The sequence below is a fragment of the Myotis davidii genome, unplaced genomic scaffold (assembly GCF_000327345.1).
Source record: "Myotis davidii unplaced genomic scaffold, ASM32734v1 scaffold618, whole genome shotgun sequence".
In the NCBI taxonomy this organism is placed as follows: domain Eukaryota; kingdom Metazoa; phylum Chordata; class Mammalia; order Chiroptera; family Vespertilionidae; genus Myotis; species Myotis davidii.
In genome coordinates, this window is record NW_006289199.1 from 781854 (window position 1) to 794259 (window position 12406).

Genomic DNA, 12406 nt, shown 5'->3' on the forward strand with positions numbered 1-12406 from the left:
CACACACACACACGGAAGGCTTAAGAAGAGCTGCTTGCCCTCTACCCAAACTCCAAGTTCTGGCCTGACTGGCCCCGCCCGTGCTAAGGAAGCTGGGACACTCAGGGGGGATTGCTTAGGGGACTCGAGCGTAGTCTGGGAAGGGCAGTTTTCTGCCTCCCAAGCCCCAGGCACATTTGTTCTGCAGTGAAGCAGAGTAACTACAGAGAAGGGTGCCCATTAGGAGCAGCCAGTCAGTGGTCTCACACCACGTGGCCCTTCTCATCGCGCCACCAGCTCCGACAGGTCACTGAGCCCACCAGTCCTGCAGACCCCCGCCCTGCAGCTCCTCCGGGCCCCAGGAGAGCACCCCCAGCCAAAGGCCCTAACTTGACCCTATAGATCCCTGCCTGCCTCTGTAGACTCCACCCCTGCAGAACCTCCCGCCCCCAAAGACACGCCCCCTTTCCTGCTCTCCCCCAAGGGTGACCCGGAGTGGAGTTTGCCTGGTTGTGAACTTTATGTGTCTGGAATCCTGCAGGGACACTCTGCTATTGGACTCACCGATTTCATCTAAACCAGTGGTTCTCAACCTTCTGGTCCTTTAAATACATTCCTCATGTTGTGACCCAACCATAAAATTATTTTTGTTGCTACTTCATAACTGTAATGTTGCTACTGTTATGAATCGTAATGTAAATATCTGATATGCAGGATGGTCTTAGGTGACCCCTGTGAAAGGGTTGTTCGACCGCCAAAGGGGTCGTGACCCACAGGTTGAGAACCACTGATCTAAACGCTATCTGCTTTTTTATTAAACTGTCCCCCTGGGCGGCCTTTCCGCGTCTTCCTTAAGGAGCAGGAGACTTCAGTACAGCAACTGCAGCCGGGCACTGCCACGCCCTCACCTTGTGAGGAAGCCTCTGCAGCCTGAAGTTCCCGGGGCGAGGCAGCCCCTGAGCTGGGGCACAAAGAGTCACAAACCTCAGCTCGGCTGGGCAAGGGGGCCCCAAAGTTGCCGTCCCGCCCTCCGGCCTCATTCTAGGGCCGTCTCTGGCCAACCCTGATGTGGACACATTTCCTCTCGCTCCCGCAGCAAGGGAACATCTTCATCGTGGACTTTGAGCTGCTGGACGGCATCGATGCCAACAAAACAGACCCCTGCACGCTGCAGTTCCTGGCCGCCCCCATCTGCTTGCTGTACAAGAACCTGGTCAACAAGATGGTCCCCATCGCCATCCAGGTAGGCTCCCGCCCCTCCTTCCTGGGCTTCCCCCCTCAGCAGGCAGGGCTCGGGGAGGCAGCTGGGGTGGCTCACTCAAGCCTCCAGGGGCAGGGGCAGCTCTGCCGGTGTCTCCTAAGGAGGCAGAAAGCTCTGCCAGGCAGGCGGCAAACAAGCACCAGGGCTTCCTGCCAGGCGTGGGGAGCACTGTCCAGGGGGCAGGGAGGGCGTCACTCCCCAAGACCCACTTGAGGAATTCCTGGCAGGGTGAGCTGTCTGCAGAGACCTGCCCTGGGATAACACACTTCACCCCAACCTGGGCAGGGCCCCAAATCACAGTGTCAACAGGGGCCAGGCAGGGGAAGCTGCGACATGAGCCGGACACTGAGCCCCGGGAGGCAGCATGGAGCCTGGGCCAGGAGCCATGCGGGCCTGGGGGCCATCTGGGGGGAGGCAGGTGGGGTAGAGTTTCATCCCTCCCCTTCCTGGCTGCCCTCTGCCTCCTCACAGCACCAGCATCTGCGACACTGGGAGCTGGTGTCCAGCCAGCAGGAAACAACAGCAGGTGGGACCTGGCAGAGGTGCTGGGGGTGGGCTGCCCAGGGGCCCATGGTGGACAGGCTGACAGGCATTCAGCAAACAGCACTTAGAGCCGACCCCGAGCCTGACATTGGGGCTAGAGACGTCATAGCCACTGATTTTGCCAGGTGCTAACCATGTGCCAGGACTGCCCCTAAGGGTTAACCCACGCGGTCCACAATCCCTTATCCTCAGTCCTGAAATCTAAAAAGTTCTAACACTGCTAGGCTTTTCAAAAGTTGGCAGCAAATTCGTTGGTAGCAAAACTCTCTCTAAACCAATAGGAGAGGCTATTAAAGGCTTTGTCCCTTTTGATGTGAAATTCATGTCACAGCAGGAACACAATATATTTGATTGTAAAACATACGTTGCCCAGACCTGGGTGGGAGAAAGAGGGGTCACATAATGAAGTATGCACACCGCTAAAGTCTTAACAATCCTGCGTGCTGAAACATGTAGCCACCAGGGGTTCCAGGAAGGACCTGCCTCTAGTCATGTAATCATCACTACACCCCTGCAAGGTAGGCGGACACTATTGCTAGGGACCGTTTACCTCAGAGAGGGAAACTGAGGCACAGGTGCGCACAGTCAGAAGCAAAACTGGGACTCACACCAGGCCTTCTGACTCCAAGTCAGTGCTCCCCTGACCCCCGGTCCCAGGCACGTTTCCTGCGGGAGTGTTCCAGCTTTCACAGAGAGAAGCGCTGTGCACGTGGTGAGGGACCGGTGATGTAAGAAGAGTCAGCAGCCAGGAGAGCAAGGCGGGGCCACTCCCACTGGTGCGCCCCAACACAGCCGGTGCCCCAGGGCCCTCGGGGTGGCCTGCGTTGGGCCTGGCTTGAGGCCCAGCTCTGCCACTTGCTTCCAGGCCATGGACCTTGGGCAAGTCACGGGATGTCCTTGAATCTCTTCCCGCTCCTGACAATGGAGACTTTGCAAACTATAAAGAACCACGCAAATGAAGGCCAGAGAGTAATACATTCAAAATCTGGCTGAAAAAGCCCCTCTGAGGCTAATGAAAGAATAAGAAGAGCAAAAATATACAAGATTGGACAGAAGAGAAAGGCGATCACAGATTTTTAAAAAGAGTAATGATGTGGCAAGAAACTTGAAAACCTGGAGGAAATGGGTAAAAACCAAGCAAAACACAAATTACTAGACGTTGTAGAAAATAGGCCAATTTCCAGCTAAGCATCTAGAAAGCTGGTTCAGTGTCTGGACGGGTGAGAGGCCGTGTGATGAGCGCTGAGGTGCAGGCACTGTTAGACAGACGTTGCCAGAGCTCCCGGGCACATGGCTCCCGGCCGTGCTGCGAGGCTGGCAAGACCTGCTGCAGAGGGCAGGCTCCAGAAGAGCCGAGGGCACCCACGTGACAGATGCAGGATTGAGAGACTCTGACAACAGTGTTCATGCCAACGATGAAGAGCGAATGCAGCAGTGTCAGACGTGACCCATTGTCACAACCACGCGAGTGTATCCCAGATGCCTCTGTATCGGCCTAATTCACACGCCTACACGGAAAACATGCTGGTTGTACCAACTGAAACTGAAAGGAAATGGAATAACACAACTAAAATTAAAATAATGAAAGAAATTACCTCCATGTGATGAAGGCAGGAAATATTCATTAAAATCAGAAACAAGAATGCTTAATGAACAAAGCAGTTAAACTAACAGAAATAGATACAGAGGACAGACTGCCGGCTACCAGAGGGGAGGGGGCTGAGTGAGAAAGTGAAGGGATTAAGCAAAAACCAACAACTCATAGACCAGGGGTGGGCAAACTTTTTGACTCGAGGGCCACAATGGGTTCTTAAACTAGACCGGAGGGCCGGAACAAAAGCATGGAGTGTTTGTGTGAACTAATATAAATTCAAAGTAAACATCATTACATAAAAGGGTACGGTCTTTTTTTTTTTTTTAGATTTATTCATTTCAAATGGGATCCGGCCCGTGGGCCGTAGTTTGCCCACCGCTGTCCTAGACACATAGCAGACGGTGATTGCCAGGGGGAAGGAGGTCAAGGGAGGCAGGAGAGGGTAAAGGGGATAAAGGTGATGGAAGGAGACTTGGCTTGGGCACAATAGACTTGGATGGACACACATTGCAATATGCAGATGATGCCTGCAGAATTATACACCTGAAACCGATACAATTTCATTAACCAAGGCCACCCCAATGAATTCCATAAAAATGAAAAAAACAAAAACACAAGAATATCATATCACCATTGTTATTGAACATTGTCCTGGATGTGATAAACAAGAAAATAAAATAATAAACATGTAAAAAAAAACAGAAGACTAACTATATATATATATTTTTTTAAATATATTTTATTGTTCGGCGACTAACTATATTTTGGTAAACTTAAAAAGTCTAAGAGACTCTAATTTTTTAAAAAAGCTACTAGAATTAGTAAGTTAATTTAGCAAGGTGTCAATAAATGTACTCCTCAAAAACACCATTAGCTTTACTGCATCCTAACAATAATAAAATATATTACCCATATAAAGAATGTAAATATCTCATTAGTAATTTTATATTATTTTTATGTTGAATGATAATATTTTAGATATATTAGGTAAAGTAAAATGTTATTATTAACATAAACTTCACCTGTTTCTTCTTACTTTTATTACTGTGGCCGCCTGAAAACTTAACATTCTATTTGTGGCTTGCATTATTTTTCTATTGGACACTGCTGCTTTTGAGAGGGAAGCCGGGACACTGCCTTCCAAAACCTTTAGTATGACCTTGAGGCGCCCACTCGGTGCTGCCCCCGCATGGCAAGCAGCTGGGTCACTCAGCTATAGCCACACTGAGCTGGGAGGGCCGCCCGCCCAGTGAGCCAAGCTCCACTCAGCCCAACCCTCGCCTGCTCCGGCAGCTGGAATGCCACTCCTCAGTCTTCAATGTCGTGGTAAATGTCCCCCCTCCAAGCCTGTCCTCTCTGGAAGAGGACTCACATGACACATGCCGAGGGGTCCTGAAGCTGAGCAGCGTGATGATGCCATGACTACTGACATGGCACAGCTAAGAGCCCGTGCCCTGGCAAGGGGGGGTGGGGGGGACGCAGGGAGGGGTCCCATGTCAGCGGCCAGGCCAGCGAGTTAGGGGCTTTCTTTTCAGGCGTTAGGAGGTGACTGCATGTTTTTTAAAAATTGGCATAACATTTCCCTTTTAGAAAAAATATCACCTTGGCCCAGTGTAGAGTAGCAACTGGAGAGGGAAGACAGCAGAGGGAGACCACTCTGCTAGGGAGGCACTGGCCAGAGGTCTGGTCTAAAGGGACAGTGGCCTGGGCCACTGCATCGTGAGGGACAAGAGCCCTGGGAACCAGAGGCGGCCGGGGCAAGCGGGGAGCCAGGAGCAGGCCCTGAGGCAGAGCCTGGGGACAGAGCATTGAAGGGGAGAGCGGAGGAAGGGACATGCAGGAGACCAAAGGCAGCAGGAACCAGGAAGGAGTGAGCGGTGGGAAAGGCAAGGGGGTGTGGGGGCCGGTGGAAGACCCAGCATGTGCCCTGAGCACTGAAGGCTGATACCTTCACGCCCTTATTCACGGCCCCTGATAGCCCTGTGAGCTGAGCAGATACTGTCCCCTTATTCCAGGTGGTGGCACTGGGGCTCTCGGAGGCTCAGGAAGTTGCCCCGGGTCCCACAGGTAGTAAGCGATGTAGCTGGGACAGGAAACAAAGCCTCCTGAGCCACCTGCTCTCCCCCAAGATCCTCCCAGGATTCAAAAGTCCCTGTTTAAGAAATCCAATCAGAAAGAATGTATGCAGCACAATTTACAATAGCTAAGACCTGGAAACAGCCCAAGGGCCCATCAGTAGATGAGTGAATAGGAAGCTGTGGTACATTTACACCATGGAATACTATGCAGCAGTAAAAAAGAAGGACCTCTTACCCTTTGAGAAGCATGGAGGGACCTGGGGAGTGTTATGCTAAGGGAAATAAACCTGACAGAGAAAGACAAGTATCACAAGCAAGCTAGAAGGGGTCAATGGGGAATAAAAGGGAATATGAACTATTTTCAACAATAAAGATTTAATTAAAAAAAGGAATCCAGAATCCTCTGGAACTTCCTGAGCAGCCAGGCTTTCCGGGAGCTATGGTTTGGGATGAAAGATTAAGCATATTTTCTCTCTTCTATGTCCCAGCTCAACCAAGTCCCAGGAGACGAAAACCCCATTTTCCTTCCTTCGGATGAAAAATACGACTGGCTTCTGGCCAAAATCTGGGTGCGCTCCAGTGACTTCCACATCCACCAGACCATCACCCACCTCCTGCGCACACACCTGGTGTCCGAGGTGTTTGGCATCGCCATGTACCGCCAGCTGCCTGCTGTGCACCCCATTTTTAAGGTACAGCAAGCTACTGCCTCAAGGGGCTGGGGGGGAGGGTTGCTGGCTGTGGAGGGGCAGGAGGGAGAGAGGGGCCTGGCTTGGAGGCCAGCAGGCAGGGATCCCGGAGAGGTGTTCTGGGGGCGGCAATGCGTGCTGAGCGCCTGTTGGTCCCTGAGGACACGGGCCTGGGCCTGACATCCGGGTGGCCCAGGTGGTGAGACCCCTTTGAAGAGGCAAATGAGATCCGCATGACCCTAGTCTGAGCCCAGGGGGCAGCCCTGCCACTGCCCCTCTGTCCCTGTCAGCGCTGACTGTTAGGGTGGCTGCAGGCTAAGGCTGTTCCCACCTGCCTCAGTTTCCCCATCTGTATAATGAAGCTCAAGTAGTGCACCCGCCTCATAGGCTCACTGTCCGCATCAAAATAGTTAACGGACTTAGAGCTTAGAACTGCCTGACGAGAGGAGCTCCACACGCGTCGGCCATTTCCACCTTTGTCACTGTCTCCATCGCTGAGCGTCACCGCTGCGTCAGGCGGTGAAGGCCAGGGCCCACCTGCACTTCCTCCCCCAGCCCTCGTGCCACCCTCCACAGCGGACTGGACAGGGGTGCCGAGGGTCCCCTGGGGGCTCCAGAAGGGCGCAGGCCTGGCCAGAGGCCCCGCCGGACCTCCTCTGAGGCTTCCTCTGCTCCCCCAGCTCCTGGTGGCACACGTGCGGTTCACCATCGCCATCAACACCAAGGCCCGGGAGCAGCTCATCTGCCAGTACGGCCTCTTTGACAAGGTGGGCGCTTCCCTCCCGCCCCACGCAGGGCGGCCCCCAGGCTGGCGGGCAGCCACTTCCCCAAACCCGCACAGGTTTCCTCTAGGAGGCCAGGCTCCTAAGCCCCACAGGAGTGGAGGTTGGAGGCTGGAGGCGGACAGAGAGAGCTCCCAGGCTCTGTGCCAGTCTCAGCTCCTTCCAGCTGGCCTGGGTGAGCAATCCCTTTCTGAGTGCATTGCTGCACCACCCGGTCTTCCTCCCACGTGTCTCCCTGTCCCTCCCCGCCTCCCCTCCCCTCCTCGGGCAAGTGGGTACAGACCCTGCCTCCCCACACCCACTCCTCTCCTCTTAGGCACTAGGGACCTGCCGCCCCCTCCCACCCTCTGCCCTTCCCGGCCATCAGCGCTCCCAGCCCATTTTCCTCCCCAGTGGCGTGTTGGTCCCTATTGGTCCCTTACATTCTCCCAGGTAGCACCTCACTCTGTTTTGACCCCACGCACACCTCCCATGGCTTTACGAAGCACAGATTCTCTCCTCCCTCTGCTCACCTTTGACCTCCCTCCTTCCCACCTCCCATTAGTGAGCCGCCAGATGGTCCCTAAGGTTGAGCCACTGTTTAGGTTGCAAAAGACAAAACCCAAGTCAAACCAGCGGAAGCTGGAAAGGAGAGGTACTGCCTCATATACCTGGACATGTAGGGTTGCAGGAGCTTCCGACCGAAATGGACAGGGGCTCAGAGTCCCCAGGCCCAAGCACACTGGCTCCAGTCCCCCCTCTTCCAGCTGTGCTGGCCTCACTCTCCCACAGGCTGCTCGTGGCAGGGGCCGGGACCATGGCTGTGAGCTCCAGGCTCGGGCTTCCACACAGTGACCACATGGCACGGGGGCAACTCTGAGCAAGTCCCACTTGGGTCAAACCACCCCTGGGGACCCATGTCTGGCGCCCAGCACCCGAGCCCTCCTTGGGGGATTCTGTGGCCCTCTGCCCAGCTGTGTGTGTGTGTGTGTGTGTGTGTGTGTGTACACGTGTGCATGCCTGAGAACACTTGTGACTCTATCTTAGCTGCTGGGAGGAGGGCCGTCCCTCCCAGAAGGTCTCTCTCTCCCTCCCTCCCCTGAGCACAGCACATTCCTCCACAGCTTGCTCAGGGCCTGGGGGCTGGTTTCTGCCCCTTTTTCTCAGCCACAGATTGGTCACCGAGAGCACTCCTTGGACTCTGAGCAGCCTGTGTCCCCATCTGCCCGTGGTCCCTGCTGTCCTCCTGGTTGTGGGAGCTGCCCCTCCCTCTGCAGCTGCCCCCAGGCTCCCCACACACCTGTCCATCAACCCCTTTCACAGAGGCTCCTCCCCGTAGCCTCTTCACTGGCTGCCCTGGCTTCTGGGAGTTAAACATCCCTCTCACCCAACCTCACAGGACAAGGCTTTGGCCTCTGCAGGCCTGGCATCTGCCCAGCTGAGCACAGTTAGTTACTCCTGGTGCTCTGGGGCCAGAAGCTGGAGAGGGGGCTCTGGCCTCGGCTCATAGCACTCTCTCTTCCTCCCGCTCAAGGCCAATGCCACAGGGGGCGGTGGGCACGTGCAGATGGTGCAGAAGGCCATGCAGAACCTGACCTACACCTCCCTGTGCTTTCCTGAGGCCATCAAGGCCCGGGGCATGGACAGCACGAAGGACATTCCCTACTACTTCTACCGGGATGACGGGCTCCTGGTGTGGGAAGCCATCAGGGCGTGAGTGCTTGCTGGGCTATGGACCACTCGGTGTGGCTGGAGGGGGTCCTGGAGGAGGAGGGGACCTGGAGGAGGAGGTGACCTGGAGGAGAAGGGGTGCTGGAGGAGGAGGGGACCTGGAGGAGGAGGGGACCTGGAGGAGGAGGGGTGCTGGAGGAGGAGGGGACCTGGAGGAAGAGGGGGTCTGGAGGAGGAGTGGGCCTGGGAGGATGGACCTAGCCAGGGCCTGCACGCTGACTCAGGGACCAGGGATTGGCTTTGCTGTCAGGGCACTGAGTGGGGAAGGGGGGCATATGGGGGTTGGGTGACCCTAAAGTCCTGGACAGTGAGGGGTAAGTGTCAGGGTCACTGCTGGTGTCCTGCCACGGGTCCGGGCCCAGCTCTGTAGACTCCTAGCTGGGCCCCTCTCATGAGCCAGGTTCACGGCCGACGTGGTGGGCATCTACTACGAGAGCGACCAGGTGGTGGAGGAGGACCAGGAGCTGCAGGACTTCGTGAAGGACGTGTATGTGTACGGCATGCGGGGCAGGAAGGCCTCAGGTAGGGACTCGCCCAGCTCTCCCAGCCCTCTTCCCTCTCCTCCCTGCACCTCCGAGTGTCCGTGGGCCACACTGGCCTGTGACATTCACCTGAGTACCTGGTGCTGAGGCCACAGTCCCCAAGACCCCAGAATGCCTCGTCGGGACATTTGGGGGCTTTCTGTGACCCTGATAGCCCGGGTCAGAAACATCGGGACACTAGGCCAAGCCGGTCCCCCCAGTCCTGGTGTGGGGGACCCTAGGGAAGGCTGGAGGAGGAGGGCTCTGTTGGCTGGGTGTCCCTCCTGGGAGGCGAGGCCTTAGTGGGCCCGCGGCTCTGCCTCAGGTTTCCCCAAGTCCATCAAGACCAGGGAGAAGCTGTCGGAGTACCTGACGGTGGTGATCTTCACGGCCTCAGCCCAGCACGCAGCAGTGAACTTCGGCCAGGTGGGCAAGGGCAGGGCCAGCCCTCTGGGAGGGAAATTGCCAAGGTCACCTTGACCTTGCCTGCTACTGATCTGCAGCCTCCCAGCCAGTCAGCTAGAGGAAGCCAGGTGGACATCAGTTGGCCTCAGGGCCGAATTGGTTGTTCCCATAGCTGCACGAGGGGGCTGCAGCCTGGCTGCCGGGCCCTGAGGGCTTGGGTGGGTGCCCAGTTGGGAGGCGGAAACATGGTGGCAGCAGCTGCATTGCCTGTCTGTGGCTCTCCCTGCAGTATGACTGGTGCTCCTGGATCCCCAATGCCCCCCCAACCATGCGGGCCCCGCCGCCCACGGCGAAGGGGGTGGTCACCATTGAGCAGATCGTGGACACACTGCCAGACCGAGGCCGCTCCTGCTGGCACCTGGGTGCCGTGTGGGCGCTGAGCCAGTTCCAGGAAAATGAGGTGAGGCTGTGTGCCCTCCTGGTGGGCAGGTTGCCCCAGGTGCAACCCACTCCTCAACTGAGGGGCTTTGAGATTCAGCCTCAGGGTGGCCCCTGCCCTCCTGGGTCCTCACCTTCCAGGAAGTGGCCCCTGAGGTCCTCAGGCCTGAGGCATGAGGGAGCTGGGCGGCTGGGCAGACAGCGCGGAGGACTCTGTGCCACTGGTGACCTTCCCCACAAAGGCACCCCCACCGCCCCAGCTGCGGACAAAGCTCTTGTGTGGGTTTCTCCTGCCCAGAAGCAACAACTAAGTTTCCTGGGTCTCCCAGACATGCCCGTGCACATGCACCTCGCTTAGCCTAGACCCAGAGCTGGCTACTCAGCAGACACAGCCCCGGGCATTAGCTGGGTGCTGCACAGGCGACTGCCAGGCCCAGACCCGTGGGCGGTGACTTCAGGGCATTTGCTATGCTTTGGTCCCTTGCTGATGTCTATGGATACGTGTCTTTGCACGTGTTCAATGGAATCAGAGGAGACACGCCTAGCAGGGGAACTTCTTGGTCAAAGAATGTTGAGACAGAGCTGCCCTCCACAGACTAAATCCGAAATCCCATCAACCGCCTGGGATGCTTCTCGCACCCCTTCCAGCCCTGAATACGACACTTTCTAGCTTTAACAGTCCAATCGTGTTTTTAAAATATGTCCAGTTCTCACCTGTGTGAGTGTGTGGATGAGCACACCATTGGCAGGGGAGGGGGCCGGCGCTGGCTCCTCTGCTCCTGCCACCTGGAGCCTAGACGGGCAGGTAGGGTGCTGGGCGGCACAGGCAGGTGGGTCTCCACGGCCTCGTTGGGACCAACAGCCTCCACACCTACCTGCACCGTCACACGTCCTTATAGCCACGCGGAGCAGGGCAGTGACGTCTGCCTTCTGTCTGTCTGTAACCCCTCCCCGTCCCCGGAGGCCTCCTCAGGGAAAGCAGGAGGGAGGTGGCATTCGCCGTCTCAGCATTCCCAGCAGCGGGCAGAGGGTGACTCCCAGGGGATGCTGCCCATGCGTGGGACAAGGTCTGTCAATTAGCATCGCTGCATTGCAGCGTAACCTGTCTGTCTGTCTGTCTGTCTGTCCCGGCTCGCAGCTGTTCCTGGGCATGTACCCGGAGGAGCATTTCACTGAGAAACCCGTGAAGGAGGCCATGGCCCGATTCCGCAAGAACCTCGACGCCATCGTCACCGTGATCGCTGAGCGCAACAAGAACAAGAAGCTGCCCTATTACTACTTGTCTCCAGACCGGATTCCCAACAGCGTTGCGATCTGAGCGTCTCACTCCAGGTGGCCGCCCGTTCCCGGTGTTGTTCGGCGCCCAGACTCCAGCCTGTTCGGCTGGGGAGGCCCCTGAGGCGGCCAAGGGGCAGGCCTCCTGGCATCTCTCCCAAGCCCACCAGGATTCCTGGGGATTTTGCCCTCAGGCCCCAGGTTCACTGGCGTCACACCAAAGGCTGCCCAGGGTGGGCCACGGGGTAGCTAAGCTTCGGTGCACATTCCTTTTCTATTCCTCAGTCTTGAGTGAAGCCCATAGTATGATCAGAGGCAACACTGCAGGGACCCCTCCTACACAGGGTGAGATGGTATGGCCTCTGCCCAACACCTCGCTCAGCACTTCTGCACCAGCCAGTCAGGATGTCTGATAGGTGCTTCCTGTTGGAGACATGGAATGACTAGTTTCTGTTCTATTTATGTTTAGTTCCATTTCTTGCGTGTAATACATGCCCAAGTAAAGAATTGGTTGTCACAAAAACAAAATGCATTTAAAACAGGTTTGCTTCCCCATGCTACATTCCAACCAACTCAGACATCTCCTCCCCCGGCTCGCCCCCCACAAAAGTTATAATCACTGTGATTCCATCTAGGCCAGGAGTGGGGAACTTTTTTTTTTTAATTCAGAGGTGAAACTTTTTTTAAAAAATATATTTTTTATTGATTATAGAGATGAAGGGAGAGGGAGAGAGATAGAAACATCAATGATGAAAGAGAATTATGGATCTGACATCTTTCCTTTCCTTCACACCAATCCCGCATACCCGAGTTAACCTCTATTTACTGTTTTTTATACTAAAATTTTTCCCTATATTCTGTTCTTTTTAGACCCTGTTTGGCAATAACAAGCTTACTACATTTGGAACCAGCACAACCAGTGCTCCTTCATTTGGTACAACCAGTGGCGGGCTCTTTGGTAACAAACCAACCCTGACTTTAGGAACCAATACAAACACTTCCAATTTTGGTACATATAAAAAGCAGGTTTGGCTCTCTTAAAGTTACACTGACTATACCACACATCATTCTCCTGATTCATATGATTGGGAATATTTAAAAATTCTCAGGTAAGCTCTAGCTCAATGTCAG

The 12406-nt window shown here is 55.5% G+C and overlaps 1 protein-coding gene across 1 annotated transcript in view; it reads left to right on the top strand.

Moving 5' to 3' along the window:
- Positions 1 to 12406, top strand: part of ALOX5 (arachidonate 5-lipoxygenase) — a 45042-nt gene that overhangs the window by 30557 nt on the left and 2079 nt on the right. The window contains exons 7-14 of the mRNA XM_006761423.2: positions 1076 to 1222; positions 5944 to 6147; positions 6825 to 6911; positions 8440 to 8618; positions 9037 to 9158; positions 9483 to 9583; positions 9852 to 10022; positions 11139 to 11332. Coding sequence (XP_006761486.1) covers positions 1076 to 1222; positions 5944 to 6147; positions 6825 to 6911; positions 8440 to 8618; positions 9037 to 9158; positions 9483 to 9583; positions 9852 to 10022; positions 11139 to 11318 — 1191 coding nt within the window. The 3' untranslated portion in view covers positions 11319 to 11332. The remainder of the gene's footprint in view (positions 1 to 1075; positions 1223 to 5943; positions 6148 to 6824; positions 6912 to 8439; positions 8619 to 9036; positions 9159 to 9482; positions 9584 to 9851; positions 10023 to 11138; positions 11333 to 12406) is intronic.